The 18,534-nt window shown below is 41.6% G+C and overlaps 1 protein-coding gene across 9 annotated transcripts in view; it reads left to right on the forward strand.

The window, feature by feature from the left end:
- MBP (myelin basic protein) overlaps positions 1-18,534 on the forward strand; it is a 190,367-nt gene that overhangs the window by 53,266 nt on the left and 118,567 nt on the right. For 5 of the 9 annotated variants that reach the window (XM_042860443.2, XM_042860446.2, XM_042860444.2 and 2 more), the window contains exon 3: positions 6,268-6,321. The exons of the other annotated variants lie outside the window; for them this stretch is intronic. In XM_042860443.2, the coding sequence (XP_042716377.1) occupies positions 6,268-6,321 (54 nt within the window). The remainder of the gene's footprint in view (positions 1-6,267; positions 6,322-18,534) is intronic. 9 annotated transcript variants of the gene reach the window in all.

The raw sequence follows: 18,534 nt of genomic DNA on the forward strand, positions 1-18,534 counted from the left end.
CCTAGGGAGGTTGTGGAATCTCCATCATTGGAGGTTTTTAAGAGCAGGTTAGACAAACACCTGTCAGGAATGGTCCAGATAACACTCTCTTCTGCCTTGAGTGCAGGGGCCTGGACTAGATGACTTCTCGATGTCCCTTCCAGTCCTATGATTTTAGGTCAAAAAGCCTTAGATAATGAAGCAGAATATGGCTGATATTTCCACTGAAATTGAAGAAATAACGTGTCCTGCAGTGCATGGCAAACTGATCTTGTGCTGATTTTTCACTCTTTCAGGAATCCGGTCTGCACACAGATAAAACACATCGATTTTTACTCTCTCTGGGCTGGACCCTCAATGGGTGTAAATCAGCACAGTCAACCAGAACTGCAGTGGAACTGTGTTGATTTACACCAGCTGAAGATCTGGACCCTGTGACGTGGGTTTCGGTCAGTCACAGGGTATTTCTGTAGATTCACTTGCCTTGGCAAAGTTTGTTTTTTATCCAGGCTTTTCATTTCATTTTTGTCTTTGAGGGACTTCTTCCTCTCACAGCCTTCCAAAAGGGGGATGGTTCTAATGTTTAAAAAGAGGCGATGTTTCAGCTTCTTTCAGATACCTGTCTACTTACTAGTGATAATTAAGTAGATTGGTAGCTAAACTGAATAGAGAGAGAATTTCTGCTCCAAAATTAAATAATCCACGTTTTCCCCCTTTGTACCCATCTGAGAATATTTTTAGAGGAAAGAGGCCCTCTAATCTAACCTATACTTGAATTTCTTTGTATCCCTTCTGACTATGTTCTCCCCTCTCCCCCCTCCATTTTCTGTCCTGCTGTGCTGTATTTCTTCTCCTTTTCTGTTACTTGCTTGCTTTTCCCTTTTTTCTCTTCTCTTTCCACATTTCACCTTTTCTTCATCCTCCACGATACATGCTCTGTACGGTCTCCTACAGTTTGATGGCTTCTACAGCATCCTAGAAGGTTTTCCTGCACATCCCATGGGAAGAGCTGTCTTCTAGCTCATTTTGCTGCTGCATGTGAAGGGGAGGAGCTGGACATGATGAATTGGGGGCTCAGCTCCACTTTTGATAGCCACTGTAGTTTGGGTCAGTTGGCATGTGTTCATTGCCCACCTCTCAGCACTAGCTTCAGCATAATGGAGAATGTTGCCCAATTCTATCCCTGCATAGCTCTTTTAACCACTTAGGCTAGTAACTGGGGTCTGGGGGTGGTAAGGAGGAACAGAGCTGGTTTCTTCCTCCAGAGGTCAGGAGGCTAGCTAATTGGCACAGTCACTGAGTCAAGCCTAAACCAAGCCTCTTGCTTGGTTCTCAGTTTTGCTGCTTGGATACCTGTTTCTTGGGGAAAGACCGCAACCATAAGGTTTTGCAGTTCTCTTGATTAGAGGCTAATGGAGCTAATTTAAAACCTTGAAATGGCTCACAGTTGATTTCCCCCCCCCCCCGCCCCCACGAAAGGAAGAATCCGGTGCTGCCTAGGTGTAATGAGAGCAGGCTTAGTGACCTGACCTAGGTAATTTTGAATCATTACAGCATTACTAGGAGCATGGTACAATTGCAGCCTAAGAGTTTTTGGTATATTAAATCCGTGGTTCTCAACCAGGGGTATACGTACCCCTGGGGATACGTAACGGTCTTCCAGGGGGTACATCAACTCATCATGATGTTTGGCTAGATTTACAACAGGGTACATAAAAAGCACTAGCCAAGTCAGTACAAACTAAAATTTCATACAGACAATGGCTCGTTTATACTGCTCTATATACTAGCCATTGAAATGTAAGTACAATATTTATATTCCAATTAATTTATTTTATAATTATATGGTAAAAATGACAAAGTAAGCAATTTTTCAGTAATAGTGTGCTGTGACAAGACAAATCAGACTCCTGAAAGGGGTACAGTAGTCTGGAAAGGTGGCGAGCCACTGTATTAAATATTACAGCTTTGGCAATTGTAACTGAATCCTCTGCACGTATCAGCAATACTTACATTTTTTGTATGCAATTTTGATTAAAATGTTGACCATGGATGAATTTTAAATAAATCTAACAGAATATAAATAAATGTAGTGCCAAATTCAACCTGGGGTTTGTTCTGCTAGAGGGCCCCATTGGCAGAAATCCACTAGGGGAAGAGGTGATGGTGGAACAAAGCAACTACAGGTTCCCTTGTTCCAGTGCTTGGGGGCAGCACTGATTGGGATAGAAATTGTTGTGTGCCTTTGTTCAGTGCCTCCCTGCAGTAGTTCCTGCTCCTGGAAGGAGTTAAAGCCACCCCCTTTCCTTTGATGGGATCTCTGAGGCAGGGTAACAGTCAAAACACCTCCTGCCCTCTTTCTCCCTCATGGTAAGTTCTCTGACTGGGGGGGCATTTAACCTCAGTGGTGCAAATATAATGCATACCTCCCTACATCAGGTTTTCTGATTCTGGCCCATCTACAGTATTTGGCATAAATATTAGCACCATAATGTGTTTGCAGTAATGCAAAATTCTGCTTATGCACAAGGGTTACTAAGCTACAGTTGCTGTGGGAAACAGAATTTTGAACTCTGACGTCTGTGCATGTAAAATTGCAACTCAGACATTGCATTAACATAGGTTTTTCACATTTAATTATTGTAATCAGAATGCTGTGAGTTGTGCATAAGCAAAAACAGAGAGCCTTGTGCAAAAAAAGCAACAGCTCACAAGAGCTAAGCAAACCCCAAGAACCTGAGAGACTTCCCCTGGAGCAGCAGCAGTATTGTGGACAGGAGACAAAATCTAGCCTTTCCATGTTTCCTGATCTACTTGAGAGATGATCTCTCTCTCTCTCTCTCTCTCTGCCAAACTGCCATAGCATAGCAGAAGTGCATGAGCTGCAGTCCCATTGGTATAGATGAGAATGTGCTGTTGGTGGCTGATCATTTGCTGTGAGGGATCCACAACTTCGGAATTCATTCCCTAGATACAGAGCTAATTCCCACTCCCCCCCACCCCAACCCCACCCTAAAAATACTGGGAGGAGAGAAAGGAATTTGTTGGAATGGGAGGGTGGCATGAGATTTTAGGTGGTTTAGTTTGTTCGTAGTGGATTATACTTCTGGACTTCAGATATATTTGGGTATTAATTTTGTTGAATTTTTAAATTCCATCAGAGATGCCTAGAGCTTATGGGTAGATGCTCTTTATTTAGTGTGTACCTAAATCTATATAAAAATACATAGCTGCTATTATAATACTGTGAATAATTTTTGTTTTTGTTTTTTAATTCTTGTGGAACTAAGCAACATTCTTTAACAACTGAGAAGTAATATAGCTAGCTGTGTGACTTAATTATTAATGGTGCTTAGTGGGACTTAATGGCCAGTATTTGTCATTGTCATGTCAATCAATGTAATTTGTCATATCAGCATGTAATATAATCTAGCAATTTTGCAAAATTCTCTTCACCAATGGCAACTGATCTTCCCCTTTAGTCATTTCACTAACAGCATCAGCATCAGAAAGGCTGGTATGTTGATTTTTATGCCTGGGATGGTAAATGTACCTGGCACTTTTGCCGCCCTGTTGTTCTAAGGCATTGTCTACTTATTTCTCTTGCCTGGATGTGAGATGGTATTGTCGTGGTTCAGGTCTAACTGCACTTCTGGGCCCTTCTGTGGTGTGTCTCTCTCTAAGAGCACCCCTTCCAGGTTTGAGACCTCAACCCTTTACTGGGATCCCTGGAGTGGAATCCTGTGATTCTCCTGCTCTTAGATTGAGTGCTGGGCTACCGTTCTCATGTACCAAATGTGATTGCTCAGCAGTTTTTCCCTTAGGGAGCTGGGACCAGTGGTGAATGTAGTGACCCAAAACAGCCTTTTCTAAATAAAGTGTTGTTTAATCTCAACAGTAGGAACAAAGGGTAAGGAGAGAAAAGGGTTCTTAACACAACGCAGAGTCTACATGCATATTTTTCTTAGCAAGAATCTCCCCATTGGTAGTCTTGTAGGTTTATCTTCCCAGATGCCCCTACTTCTGGGGACAGGTTCATTCTCCTTTCTGTCAGTTTTTGTCTCTCCCCCTTGTGTTTCAGGCTTGTCCATTTATCAGCCCAAAGTTCTTTCTTCCAGTTTCCCACATGAAGACCCCCTGTGTATACCTGAGAACCACCCCCCACCCCTTGGGTTATCAGCCAGACAGGTGACCTTAGCATGGTCTAAGGTAAACTTTGAAGGAAATGATGCCTGCATTGTCCCTTTAAATATGGGTAAATGGGGCTATCTGAAACTCCTGTCCCTTTCCCGCAGAAATTCCTGCTGGAATTAAGCCCTGGTAGTCATACAATGACCAGCAAAATAACAAACAGAGGGACATATAATATTCATAAAAGATTACAGGCAACTCCCATGTCTTTCACAGGTAATGTCTTCATTTAGTTAAACTGGCAGAAGCTCCTGCGGGTGCCTATCCGATTAGAGGAAGATCATGTCCAATTATCAAGTAGCATTGTGATTTATGTAACCTGTTAAAAGGATGTAGTGACTCTTGTAGATATTGGATTCTATTAACATTATTTTTGTCTCTTTGCAGAAGAATATATTACATTCCAGCTAACACTTTATTCTGCAGCTGTAGGCTGCCTGTACTTGTATGCCTGCTTGTTCCAGATTGCCTTGCATGCTCGGTTTTGCAGCTGTGGCTGGTCTGTCATTTAACTGTCAAGGCATTTTAGTTAAATTATTTCCTTTTCCTGCAACAACTAAAAGGGGCACAGTTCTGTTGTTAGTCAGCTTCCCAGGTGCACTAACTAGCCAGCATATACTGAATCCCATGCTATTTAGTAGTACTCGAGTACCAGATGCAGGAATTTTGTCACATCTTGCTAGTAATCCAAAGAAATATGAGCTGCTGGGCTCACTTAAGGACCAGATCCTCCCTGTTATTCTGCTGGTGGTGCTTGGGGGGGGGGGGGGGGGGGGGGATGCGGGGGGCGGGGGAGGGAGGGAATTGTTCCAGGCTCTGGAGCCTCTCTGTGGCCACTATTGGTCTGAGGCTGCAGAATGCCCTTCTGCCCCCTATCTCTTAATCTGTGGGAGGCATTTGGGGTTGGAGCAGGAGAAGTTGCCAGTGGTTCCACCAGCATCACTCTAGCTACCCTCCCACCCTGATGACCCTTGTACTATTCCTCAAAGCCTGATTATGTTGATATGTGGGGGGAATCCCTAAGGGTATGTGTACATAGCAAAAGCTGTGAATGAGCTAGTCTACCTGAGCTAATGTGAATCCACCTTGTATGGGTAACATACGAGTGAAGGCAGCTGGCTTTAGCATGAGTAGTGCAAACCCAGCGTGGACCCTGGGTATGTAATCCGTTTGCTAGCCCACCCTGAAGCCTGAATTGTTCTGACTTCATTGCTATTGTTATCCAGGTTAGGCAGCTTCAAGCTAGCTTGGATGGGCTAGCCTGTGAACCGTTTTTGTTGTGCAGACCTACCTTACGACTCCTAAGTACCCCGCTGTTCAGCTTCACAAATCCTGTCCAAATCCAGCACGTACACTTCATTGGCCTCTTTGCATTTGTGGTGGCTGGGGAAGGACTTGTGCCCAACACATTCATTATGCTTTATTTGCCAACCAAGTTACAGTACAAAAGCCTTTAGTTAGTTAATATTTAAAGATCACTTTATTTTTCATGGCTAGAGATGGCAATTTTTTAACTGGTACATCTTTAAAATATACCTTCAGATTGGGGTCACAAATGTTGTTATACACAGCCCCACTAGGCCTAAAATAGGTCACAAATACCCACCTGTGGAGCAAATCAGCGTGAAGTACATGTGTGAATAGAGTTATAGAAGTGTCTGAGAGTGGGCTTGCAATCTTGGAATTAGCAGGGATGTCTGAAATATCAGGTCTTCTGCCCTGAATGTATCAGAGCATGAGCTTACATGCTGAAGCTTTATTTTAGGTCACAGGGTCTCAGTCAATGATTAGCTGATCGGGTGTACTAAAAATGATCTTTTGGTCAGCTACTGTAGTAAGAGGGAAATGGGCAGAAACTAGTATAAATCCTATCAGTTTTTTCTCAGCCATATTTTGTTAGTCAGTCTGAGAAGTAATAAATATCTGTATTGTGTAGGATATTTTCTTAAAGATGTAGACATTAGGGTGTTCATGTTATAGAAAATATACAGCAGCATATTTCTCTATTTCACATACGCACACATAGAGTAAGGCACAATTGTATGTAATGGATGGACTAGATAACTTAATGGGCCTTTTTCCATCTCTAATTTTTAGGATTCTGTGATCATCTCCACTGAGGCAGGACCAAGTACACCTAGACCATCCCTGGTAGGTGTTTGTCTAACTTGTTTGTTAAAACCTTCAGTGACACCGATTCCACCACCTCCCTTGACAATCTATTCCAGTACTTAACTATCCTTATGGTTAAGTAAGTTTTCTTCATATCCAACCTAAATCTCCCTTTTGCAGATTAAGCCAATTCCTACTTGACCTGCCTTCAGTGGATATGGAGAACATCATCCTCTTTATAACAGCCCGTAATGTATTTTGAAGATTGGTATCAGTTCTCCCCCCCCCCCCCCCCAGTCATCTTTTCTCAAGACAAAACATAACCCTGTGTTCCTCATAGGTCAGGTTTTCTAAACCTCTGATCACTTTTGTTGCTCTCCTCTGGACTCTCTCCAATTTGTCCACACCTTTCTTAAAGTATGATGCCAAAAACTGGCCACAATACTCCAGCTGAAGACCTCACCAGTACATAGTAGAGCGGAACATTTACCTCCTATATCTTACATATTGCACTCCTGCTAATACGCCCCAGAATATTAACCCTTTTTTGTAACTCAGTCACATTGTTGGTTCATATTCAGTTTGAGATCCACTACAATTCACAGAACCTTTTTTGAAGTATTGCTGTCTAGCCAGTTATTCCCCATTTTGTATTTGTGTATTTGACTTTTTCCTTCCTAAGTGTTGCACTGTGCACTTGTAAATTTTTTTTTCAGACCATTTCTCCAGTTTCGCAAGGTCATCTTGCAGCCCTCCCAGTTGGTGTCATCCACATGTTTCATAAGGATACTTTCCACTCCATTATCCAAATCTTAATGTAAATATTGAATTGTACCAGACCTGAACCTGGTAGGACCCCATTAGATACACCCTCCCAGTTTGACAGCAAACCTTTGATAACTATTTCTTTGCATATGATTTTTCAACCAATAGTACACCACATTACTTGAATTTCATTTAGACCACATTTCCCTGGTTTGCTTAAGAAAATGTTGTGTGGGACTGTCAAAAGCTTTACTAAAACCAAGATATATCATGTCTACTGCTCCTAAGAAGGAAATTAGGTTGGTTTGGCATGATATTTTTCTTGACAAATTCATGTTAGCTGTTACTCATCAGCTTATCCTCTAGTTGTTTATGATAGTTTGATAATTTATTCCAGTATCTTTCCAGGTATTAAAGTTAGGCTAACTGGTCTACAGTTCCCTTGGACCTCTGTTTCCCTTTAAAAGAGAGATCCTATGTTTGCCTTTCTCCAGTCATCTGGGACTTCACCCATACTCTGTGAGTTCTCAAAGATAATGGCGAATCATTCAAAGATGGCTTCAGCTAGCTCCTTATGTACCCTAGGATGGATTTCGTCAGGCTTCCCCTGACATCTAACTTACTTCTTACATAAGTTACATCTAACTTATCTAAACAGTCTTTAACCTGTTCTTTCCCTATTCTGCTTTGTGTTCCTTTCCTCTTCTTTTTTATGTTAATTATATTAAGCATCTGGTCACAATTAATATTTTTAGTGAAGACTGAAGCAAAATAGGCATTAAACACCTTAGCCTTTTTGGTGTCATCCATCATTAGCTCTCCTTCCCTGCAAAGTAGTAAATGCCTGTTTCTGTTTGCTCCTGGTATTACTGCTTCTTCTCTCTTACATGTGCCTGGATCTTCCATTGCCATCAGTTCTATGAATTCCGTATATTACTAAAACAGAGGGCAAATACTGTACATTTTTACAGTAAATCAAAATTTCTGCATTTCCCAGGTCTTTCTTTTGTTTTGACTCTAAATATCTGAGCAGCATTTCCAGGGCCAAATTAAGGCAGGGACCTTTAGGGGCTGCAGCCCAGGGCCCCAGCTCAAGGGGGCTCCACAAAAATAAAACACAGATGGTGATTTCTGGGCCGCTAAAAGGGCACTCAAGCTACCTGCTTGCATGCTGTGGCCCCACGCCACTCCCAGGAGTGGCTAGCTACTGGCACATCTCTACGGCCCCAGGCAGGGATGGGGCGGGGGGAGGTGGCTCCGCGCACTGCCCTTGCCCCCAGCATTGTCCCCGCAGCTCCCATTGGCCTGAAACCGGTCAATGGGAGCTACGGGGCAGCACTTGCAAGCGCAGGCAGCGCATGGAGACCCGCTGCTTCCCTCCCTCCAGGGGCCGCAGAGATGTGTTAGCCAGCCGCTTCTAGGACTGGCGTGGGGCTATGACAGGCAGGCAGCCTGAGCCCTGCTGCACCGCTGGCCGGGAGCTGCCTGTGGTAAGTGCCTGGGCCTTGCACTCCCTCCCTTGCCCCAGCCCCCTGCCCCAGATCAGAATCCCCCTCCCCACCCAAATTCCCTCCTGGACCCCGCACTCCCTCCTGTACCCCAATTCCCTGCCCTAGCCCCCTCCGTCACCCCAACCCCCTGTAGCAGGTCAGAATCCCCTCCTGCACCCAAACTCCCTCCCTGGCTGCGCACTCCCTCCTGCACCCCACTTCCCTGCCCCAGCCCCCTCGTGCACCAAACTCCTTCCAAGGAAAAAGACTTTGTATACAGGAGCCCCACAAAATCTAATAGCCTCAGGCCCACAGGAGAGTTAATCTGGCGCTGAGTTTTTCATATCCTCTTGAACTGCAGTATATTATAAGAGTGCTTCCTTGCTTCTTCAAAAATTTGCCCTTGAGGCATTCAAAAGGGGTGAGAGCAATTTTTGTATTATGAAACATATATGTCTTGCTATTTGGAAGATGTGAAAGAAAAATGCTTTCTTGCCATGGTCTTGTTTTGTAATGTAGATGAAACCTATTAATGTAGTAGAAAAACCATCCCTATTTCCAGATGAGTAATAGTGTCTATTTGCAGATGAATCAGCTGGGAGTGGGAGGCACTCCCAGGTATGATATTTGAGTGAATCATTTCCCGGACAAGCAATCCTTGCCTTAACTCAAGTTCATAGTAATATACAAGAGAGAAAATGAATTGTTTTGTTTTATTTCTTATACTTTACAAATATAAAAACTCGTTTATTGTTGCTAATGAACTAAATTTGATGTAGCATGTTGCTAGTTTGGAATATGTTTTCATGATTTCTCTTCTTACTTGAAGTTTAGGTAAATATTAACATGATTTCATTTGTAAACTTTGTCATTCATATTATACTCTGAGTCTATACTTTATTACTTAATGTACATACCTGAAGAGGGCAGCCTTCTCCCGTGGAAACCAAGTAATGGTTTGGAAACAGAAACTTTTGAATTCATATCCCAGCTCTGACACTGATGAACTATGTGGCCTTGGCAAATCCCTTTGTGTCTGTGTCTCTTTCTCCATCTATGAACTGTGAAGAGAATTATTTTCTTATCCATCTAAAAGGGTCTATCTGAGGATTACTTGATGTTTGCAGTGCAATCTGTCAAAGGGTCAACTAAACATTGATGGTGAAGTTGGCTAAAAAGAAATAATTAGAAAATCTATCTTTCTCTGGGGACCTGCCCAGAGTGAGCATTTATACAGCATTTGTAATTTCATCCTTGGTAATTTTTACCTCTGAGACTTCGCTATTCCCTTCTGAGAGATGTGGGAATTTCATGGTTTGTGCAAAAGTACTAACATATTCCATTTAATATTGCCACTTTTGTTAACCTTTCGGTTGTGTGTTGCAATGATTATCTGGAGACTTAGATTAATCTGTTTACATTCATACAGTCTGTAATCCTCTGTGCTGTTGCATTTGGTAACTGTAGTTGATAGCTCTGCCCCACGTTCTAACAGCCACGTTATCATTTTGTCAGTCTTGTTTCTCCACTGAGTTAAAAAAACAAAACCAAAAAAATAAAACAATCTCTGGTTTTTCATGAGTCACAGATGTGATGACCTTTACACAGAGGTCTCTGACATTTTTGTTCCCTAGGCATTAACCATGCTAAAGCCAGTTCTTCTGTGTAGGTAGGTAGTAAGGTTATTGTGAAAGTCAGCTTCCATCATTTGGAGTCTAGAGTTGTGATTTTCATTTCTGGGAGCACCACAAAATGTCTCTTTCTAAGCCCCTGCTCCTGCCATTAAACCCATATGTGCAGCCCTACTTTCCTGTGAGGAGTCCTGTTGAAACCAGTGGGGCTCATTGCAGATGCAGGCATCTGTCTGGATATATCCAGTTACAGGACCGGACCTGACTGAGTACCTGATACAGATGTTGAGAGCAGGCCATATTGCATCTGGAGGAGAATTGGGTATCTGACGTCTCAATAAATATTACAAAACTACAGTATAATTGCTCAGTTAAGCACGCCGATCTTGCTGATACAGAGGCACCATATGGGGAAATGGTTACCTCAGTAAGGGCTTACTCTTCACCTGACACTGGCTTCTGAAACCATCTGTATAAAAGAACCGTATGAAACCAAAAAGAGAAGTAGGGTTGGCCTTCTCTATCCATCTTGCTTGTTTGCTTTTAATTGGCTCATATAATGAAGTGTTCGGTGGGGAGGGTTCTGTTGCATTGTTTGTGTCTTTATATTAGGAGGGGGCATCTTATATTACTGGTCCCCAAGCATCAAAATTAATCCAGACAGTTCCCAGAATAATGCACGACAGCTGGAAAAGTTCAATAACACATCTTCTCTTTAAATGTGCATTTTAATATATTTTGTGGCCTACTGAGATTTTTTTCTTTGTAGGGTGGGTTTGTTGGTTGGGATTTTATTTTTGTGTCACTTAATCTTGTAGAACTAAATTGATTATTTCAGTTTACAAGACCCATTGTAATCTGTTCACCCAATATTCATCTAATCTGCTGTTTGTTTAGTAGTGTGTAGTTACATGTTTCAGTGTGAGTGCTCCTGGGCTATGATACTTTTCTTGCGATGTTCTTTGTGTAGGGTAAGGAGAGCAGGAATTGGCTAGGTCATGTAAGGGCCTGACCCAAATCCAGACCCTGTGGCTTGTCCATATTGCATTTTGTTATGGCATTTTTGTTTGCCTTTAGTGCCTGGATCCTTAGACTTCTAATGAATTCACGGGATTAAGTCCAAAGACTGTAAGCGCTTTGTGTCAGGGAGTCTATTTGTATTGTTAAAAAAGTGCTTGTAAATAGGTAGTGTCTAAAAACAAAGAATAGTTATGTTAAGGAACCCTAACATTAAAAGAATATTAATGATGCAAAGTCAAGCACTCAAAAAAGTTAGGAAATGACAGAAATACAGTTGTAAGTGCGACATCAGTTCAACCCCATCATGTATGCTCTGATGGGGTGGGCAAACTTTTTGGCCCCAGGGCCACATTGGGGTTGCACTGGATGGAGGGCCAGGTAGGGAAGGCTGTGCCTCCTGAAACAGCCAGGCCACAGCCCCCTGACTGCCCCCCTCAGAACATCTGACCCATCCATCCCCCCCTTGCTCCTTGTCCCCTATCTGCCCCCTCCTGGGGCACACAAGGGTGGGGACTCTGCCAAATTTCAAGGCCCTGCCTCAAAGTATGGAGGCACTAGAGTTTCTCAGTGAAATGGTTGTAAGGATTTGAATATGGGGAAAAATGATGTATTTTTCTTTAAGCTTGTTATCAGAAACAGCTGAACTGCTTTAGCTGAAGCTTTTTTTTTTAATTTGTTTTGTTTTTTAAATCACTTGGCATGGAAAACTTTAGCCAACCTGGCTAAAGTTTGGCAAAGTTCTAACCTGGTAAGAACAGGGTCTTATAATGGGGAGTGTCAAGCAATCTTTACTATATATGCAGCAACCCCTTGCTCCCTTCTGCCAGTTACCGGTGCCATAGAGCTGCTACATTATTCCTCACCTTTCCCATGAAGTTGGGCAATAATGTGCAGAACCCTGGCTTTTCCCAAACCAAATGCATTAGCTAGCACAGCCACATGGGTATGCTGGAAGAACAATGCTGCATGAGTATAGGTCTGCCCCTGTGGTAGTGGCAGTATGCAGAACAGCTCACTGCCCCTTTCTCTGAGCTCATGGCAAAACCACAACTGAGCTCTTAGAGTGTAAGCTTTATAGACCCTGTCTATACTTGGGACTATGTAAACTATAAATAATAATTTTCCAAGGCTCTGTGAAGCCATGGCTTATATGTAACACATCAATTTTAAATCTTAAGAATATATATTTTTCCTTTCCAAAAGTCTGATCAGAAGCTCATTGTTGTTAATAGAATGACTCCCACTCATCTGAGGAGCCTTCGTTGATGTCCTAAAACTTTTAGTACCAAACTACAGTTAAAATACATTCTGGCTATTTTCTCATATTCTAATAACTTGTTTTATTTAAACGTTAGTGACAACGAACTGTGTTGCTCATATGTTTTGGTTCAGACTCCTGACATTTGCCTAAAAAATGTTATGGACTGCTCCTGCTGTGGGGGGGAAGTCTGAGAGAACTGACACCTTTTCTGATCACATGCCTATTGGTGAGCCTAACACACTGTTACCTAAGGACTATGCTCCTGCAGCTGTGTGGGAGACAGCCTCTGAGACCAGACTTCCATGAGTTGGAGATCAGAATCTGGCTCTTATTGTTTAAACCTCCCTTTGCTCAGATTTCCTGACTACTATGATAGAATATCAACTGAAGTTGTTTCAGAACACAATGTTGAGGATTTGCTAGACAAAATATCTCTTTTTAAAATTGCTCTTTGTGTAATCTCCAGTTGAATGCGGTGGTGGGATTTAAAATGTGAAAGGTGGACAGGTCTCTTAGAAACTGATAAGATACTGCTGTTAAAATAAAAGATACCGCAACCTGCTGCCAGTGAAAGTTAGTACATGTAGCTGTTGCTGCTGCCTAATCTTATGATTAAAGCTTTGGGGACCAGGATCACTATCATACTTTGAATCCTTTTTTGTGTGCATGGGTAGTAATGCCAGAGGAATGTGGCTGAATTTGTGTTTGTTTACCCACTGTGTGAAGGTCTTTTGAAGCAGAGAGAGACCTTTTAGGCTGCAGAAGCATCAAAAATATGTTTTCCAAGACCAGTTGTTTGCAGTTCTCTTCCTTCTGTACCCCTTTCAATTACAGAACAAAGGAGCATGCCTTTTTATGTTACAGCTGTATTATTCCCTTGGAATATACTCAGAACTACATTTGAGTATCTAAAGTTCAAATTATCTGATGCAACTCCATTGACTTGGGGAGAGAGAAGAGAAACAGAGTTACTGGCCTTCAATGGAATTTAAAAAATTGTTTGTGCATTATTTGTTTTGAGCAGTCTAGCAGTATGTCTCTCCTTTAGAAAGAATTGACCATGCTAATAATGCTAAAATCACTTTTTGACCAACCCTACTGTGGTCATATGAAAAGCAGTAGCTGGTAGTTATCGAACCTGCTGCACTTGTGATTATGGATGCCTCTATTTTGGGATTTGCCCCAAGTCGTGACATTAGAAAATGATCTGATTTTCACAAATACTGTGCATCCAGTGTCTGAAAATCAGGCTCCTCCTTGGGGTGTCTCGAGTGCCTAAACACTGAGATGCCCCAAATCACTAGTCACTTTTGAAAATCTTGACCTTCGCTTTTGATTGTGGAGTGTGCAATTTTCAGTATTTCCTCAATTGCCTATTTAAGGAAAAACAATTCAACTAATTTATCTAAAACTATATCCATATTAATATGAAATATGTGAGCCAAATTCTCAGTTGGTGTAAATTAGTGTGTATATATATTCTAGGGGAAAAAGTTAATTTCCTTTCATATCCTATGTTGGAATATGTCAATTGGTAAGAATGAGATTGTTCCACACTTTCCAACAATGGACAGTGCTTGAAATATCTCCATTGGCTAGAATAGAGACTAAGTGCATTATTGTCAGCTTTTATTAATTAAAGGTAAAATGTTTGCTTATATTTACATATTTATTTACAGTACGATCTGGATGAATTTGATAGCTTGGGGTTCACTCTTACTTAGGCAAAACTCCACCTAATTTCACTGAAAAGTTTTGCCTAAGTGAGGGAATCCATAGCTGAGCATTTTTCCTATGACATTATTACTGTGACTTGCTAAAACACTGTGAGAGAGGTTGGATCAAACAGAAATATCAAGTAAAATAAAACATGCAGCAGATGTTTGCATTTGCTACGTGCCTAATGTTCTTCATGGCTCTCTCTGGCATAGATATTTATTGTCTCAGGGCTTGTATAGGTTAGGACTCAAACTTTTGTGGGTAATTACATTTTATATAGATAAATATATATAGATATATGTCTTATCGGTATAAAAAACCTTTCGTACCACATATTTATATTGTTGGGATCCCTGAAAGAATTTTCTAGGTGTTTTGTTCCATGACTGTGAAAATTGATTGAACCAGTAAAAGCAAAGAAGTGATGACCCATTGCATCCTGTTAGCTCATCTATTTATGCTTCAGTGTCACAGTACATGAGGTATTTTAGTCTACAATGTCCTCACACTGTGTGCTGCAGTTCTTAGACACAAAAAAGAAATGGGAGCAGCTGTAAGTAGCTGTAATTTTGTTGCTATTATTGATTTGTCATAACCTGAACATAATTTTTTGTTCTTGGGATTTTAGATTTCAATTTCCTCCGTCTTTTTATAAAGCCAGATCACATTAATAATTTTTGGACAATTTAGGCCTGAATTTTTAATGTATGGCAAACGTTGTCATTTTGCTATTTTCCCCTCTTTTAATAATCCTGATGTTGATGCTTTATCTGCCTAACTATGGCACACACACACTGTCCTTTTAGCCTGTTCTTTTTGGATAAGGCTATTGAGAAGTTTGTGGAGTGACAACTCTAGATGAATTAGGGTCCTCAGATTTCCCTGACTGCTCTCAATCCTACTTGATATATTCAGATTGTACTGGTCTCAGTGGTTGATGATCTCCTAGTGAAGAATAAGTGTCAGAGAGTCTGAATGGACATACTAGATTTAATCAGCAGCCTGCAATATACCATTGATTTGACTTTGATCCTGGCTGGAGGAAAGAGAATTGCTTTTGGTATTTGCTATTACCGTTCACAGAGATCCCAGATAGAGGTATTAAAGGCAATTGCTCATCGACTGGAAGAATGCTCAGGAGCAGTTTCACAGAGTCCGTTGCTGTCATCTCTCCTGTTCAGTGTGTATGTAAGGCCACTAAAAATCATACAGCGGCAATTTGGGCTGCAGTGTTATCATTCTGCTGATGACGCATGGCCTACACTTTCTTTTCATCAAATGTAGAGGGCAGAATATTGTTACTCAGCTAAAATACGGGCTTGCATGAGAACAAGCTGACGAAGACTCAATCCAGATAAGATGGAGAGTATGGTTGGTTGGTTGGTGGAAGCATCCAGGTGGCAGAAATACCTGTCTAGCCACTTGGTACAGGAGATGAACCTCTTTTATAAAGGGTGGGATAACTTCCCCAGGTACACTTGGAGACATTTGTGACTAGAAATGCCTGTTTCCACTTGCTTTTTCCCAAAATATTATGGCCATTTCTCTCCGATGTGGCCCTTGACGCACTCAATCATGTGACCTCCAAATTAGATTGCTGTAAAGTGCTCTGCATGGGGCCTACCTGTGAAGACCACCCAGCCACTATAGCTGATGCAGAACAGGGTGCTTGTTTAGTGATGTTAGCCGCAGGTCACCCATTACACTGGCACGCCAGATGTTCCACTGGCTCCCTATTCACTTCCAGATACAATTTCTGGTGCTGCTATTGATCTTTAATTCCCTGTATGGTATGTGCCACTTCAGTTAAAAACAGCTGATGTGCTTTTGCTCCTTATCCCTGGATTTGAGCATCTATGGTGGCATGTAGTGGACATGTAGCTACATGCTACAGTGAATAGCACACTGCGTCCATGCTGTGATGTGTAGCTGAGCATGTCAGGCAAAGGCTTCAGTTGCTCCCTGCTGCCCAAGCCTTTCACTGTGGTGAGGAAAGGATCTGGTGGGGGGGAGGCAGTGGGGAATGGCTACTTATACCTGTGTTGGAGGGCGCTACCCAAGTACATACTCTACACAATCCCAAAACAAGCATGTAGTGTAGATGTAGTCTTAGTTGATGGGGGGTCTCCACTCTGATCCTCAGGAAACCATGTAAAGTCGATATATTGATCAGTGCTATGCATGAGGGTATGATGGTGGTGGTTTGCATCTCTGCCTGTACTTGTTTGGGGGTTGAATTTCTTATGATTCAATTGCTATTAATCAATTTCCTTTGTATGTTCTCACAATTTATGCATGCATACATGCATGCATGCATATATCTATATCTCCACAAAAGGTTAGCATATTGGAGAAGTCAATATGCAACAGGGTAATAGAGAATAGAAAGTATGGAGGCATACTGTAACAATGGTGGAAATTATGTATAGAACTGACAATGATGAGGGGAAGCAATTTGCCTAGGAGATGGACTTCAGCAGTTTTATTGTGGCTTCTTGGTAACTTTTAGAACAAAAATAATTTAAAATATACTAACTCTATCTTCAAAGGTTTGGGAAGATGTCCTTTTTCAGCATGTATCACAGCTGGCCTTTGTGATACTATAGAGTCTGCAGTTACGGGGTCCCTTTTTGTTTGGAGTCCTTTCTTTGAATTTGGGGTGCTGTAGCTCTCCAGAAAAAAAAAAAAAGACCAAACTAATATCCATTTAGGTGTAGATAAAGAGCTGGCAACATAACTACAAAATCTTGCTAAAATGAGCCAGACAGCAAGTTCACCAGCACAAGAAATCCTTACATTTCCACAGGAAATAAATTGCAGCAGATGTAGCTGTGTTGTACTGCATGTTTTCTGTCTCTATCTTTTACTGTAGCCTCTGCAGAATGAACCTGTTCATAGCTTACACTGGTAAAAAGACATTCCTCACTGAATCAAGGAAGATTCTCAAGATTTGCACTGATAGAAGCAGAATGTTAATTCTCAAATACATTTATTTATCTGACTGTAATACATAAAGCTATATCCAAAAAATCACGGAAGTTCCATATCACTATTGGAATTGCCTGGGTTGGTTGTTTGGAAATACTTCATCATCATCCTGACAAATCCAAAAGGGGCATGGCCTCCTTGCTGATCGAGCATCACCCAGAACCATCTCTAGCTAGGTCCTCAAGATGGTCCAGCTGGGTATTAAGTTTATATTTATCACTGGTGATAAATTACACCTCTGAAGCTTTTGGTGACCATGTCATTGCCGGCCTGGTAGCAGCATTCCTTTGTAAATGCACTTTGGAATTTGTTGGAATTCATTGCAAATATTTAATAATTTAGTAATTTAACATTTTTTGACTATAGCCATTTTCAAAATAAAAAGTTGCTTATAAAAATAGAGATTAGTGTTCATTTATATTTAATGCATGGTAGGGTGTGAACACGGTGGGGGTAAGGCAAGGATTTTTTTGTTGTGTGGGGGAACGAGGAGTTAAAAAAAACCCCAAACAATTGCAGGAGTGTGAAACTAAGAAAATATTTAACGTAAGTTAAGTCTGGCTCCACTGCAGCTTTTATTTTGTGTACAGGTTCATTGAAGCTAGTTCTGCTGGAATAGATCCTTCTTTTTAAAAAACTTTCATAATAGGAGATCATCTGAATAGTTTTCAAAGAGAGAACTCTCTTTCAGTTGAATGTAAATAAAGTATATTCAAGGGTTTTGGTCACTACCATCTATCATGACCCATGGGCATTGGCTTGTGTGTTAGGGTCTTTGTAAAATTCTGGATGAAATTTGGACTTGTTCAGATAGGACATAACAAATGTACCGTATTTTCCGGCGTATAAGACGACTGGGCGTATAAGACGACCCCCAACTTTTCCAGTTAAAATATAGAGTTTGGGATATACTCGCCGTATAAGACTACCCCTCTTCCAACGCACACCAAAAAAAAAATTAAAAAAACATCAGATTTGATTTCAATATGGTAATTTTAATTCAAATGCTTATGACATGCAGGTACTTAGCAGAAAAATGTTGGACATTTGTATACTGTACTGTATGTACTGGTGCTATACTGTATGAACAGGTACAGATACTGGTGCTGTACTGTATGTGGTACCCAGTATACAACAACCAGCCAATCACGGCAAGCGATGTACCTTACCGGCGATTGGCTGGTTGTTGTATACAAAGCCTGCTTGGATTGGTCAGCTCTCCCTGCCTGCCCAGCCCTCCCTGTCTCCAAGACTATCAGAGCGGTAGCGCAAACACGCCTCTTTCACCCGTCTGGCCCGCCCTTGTATCCTATTACCTCCTTCTCTGCCTCTCAGATCTCGCACATGCGCGCCTGCGCCACTTCACTGCAGTCCTCAG

This window comes from Chrysemys picta, chromosome 2, assembly GCF_011386835.1.
Source record: "Chrysemys picta bellii isolate R12L10 chromosome 2, ASM1138683v2, whole genome shotgun sequence".
In the NCBI taxonomy this organism is placed as follows: domain Eukaryota; kingdom Metazoa; phylum Chordata; order Testudines; family Emydidae; genus Chrysemys; species Chrysemys picta.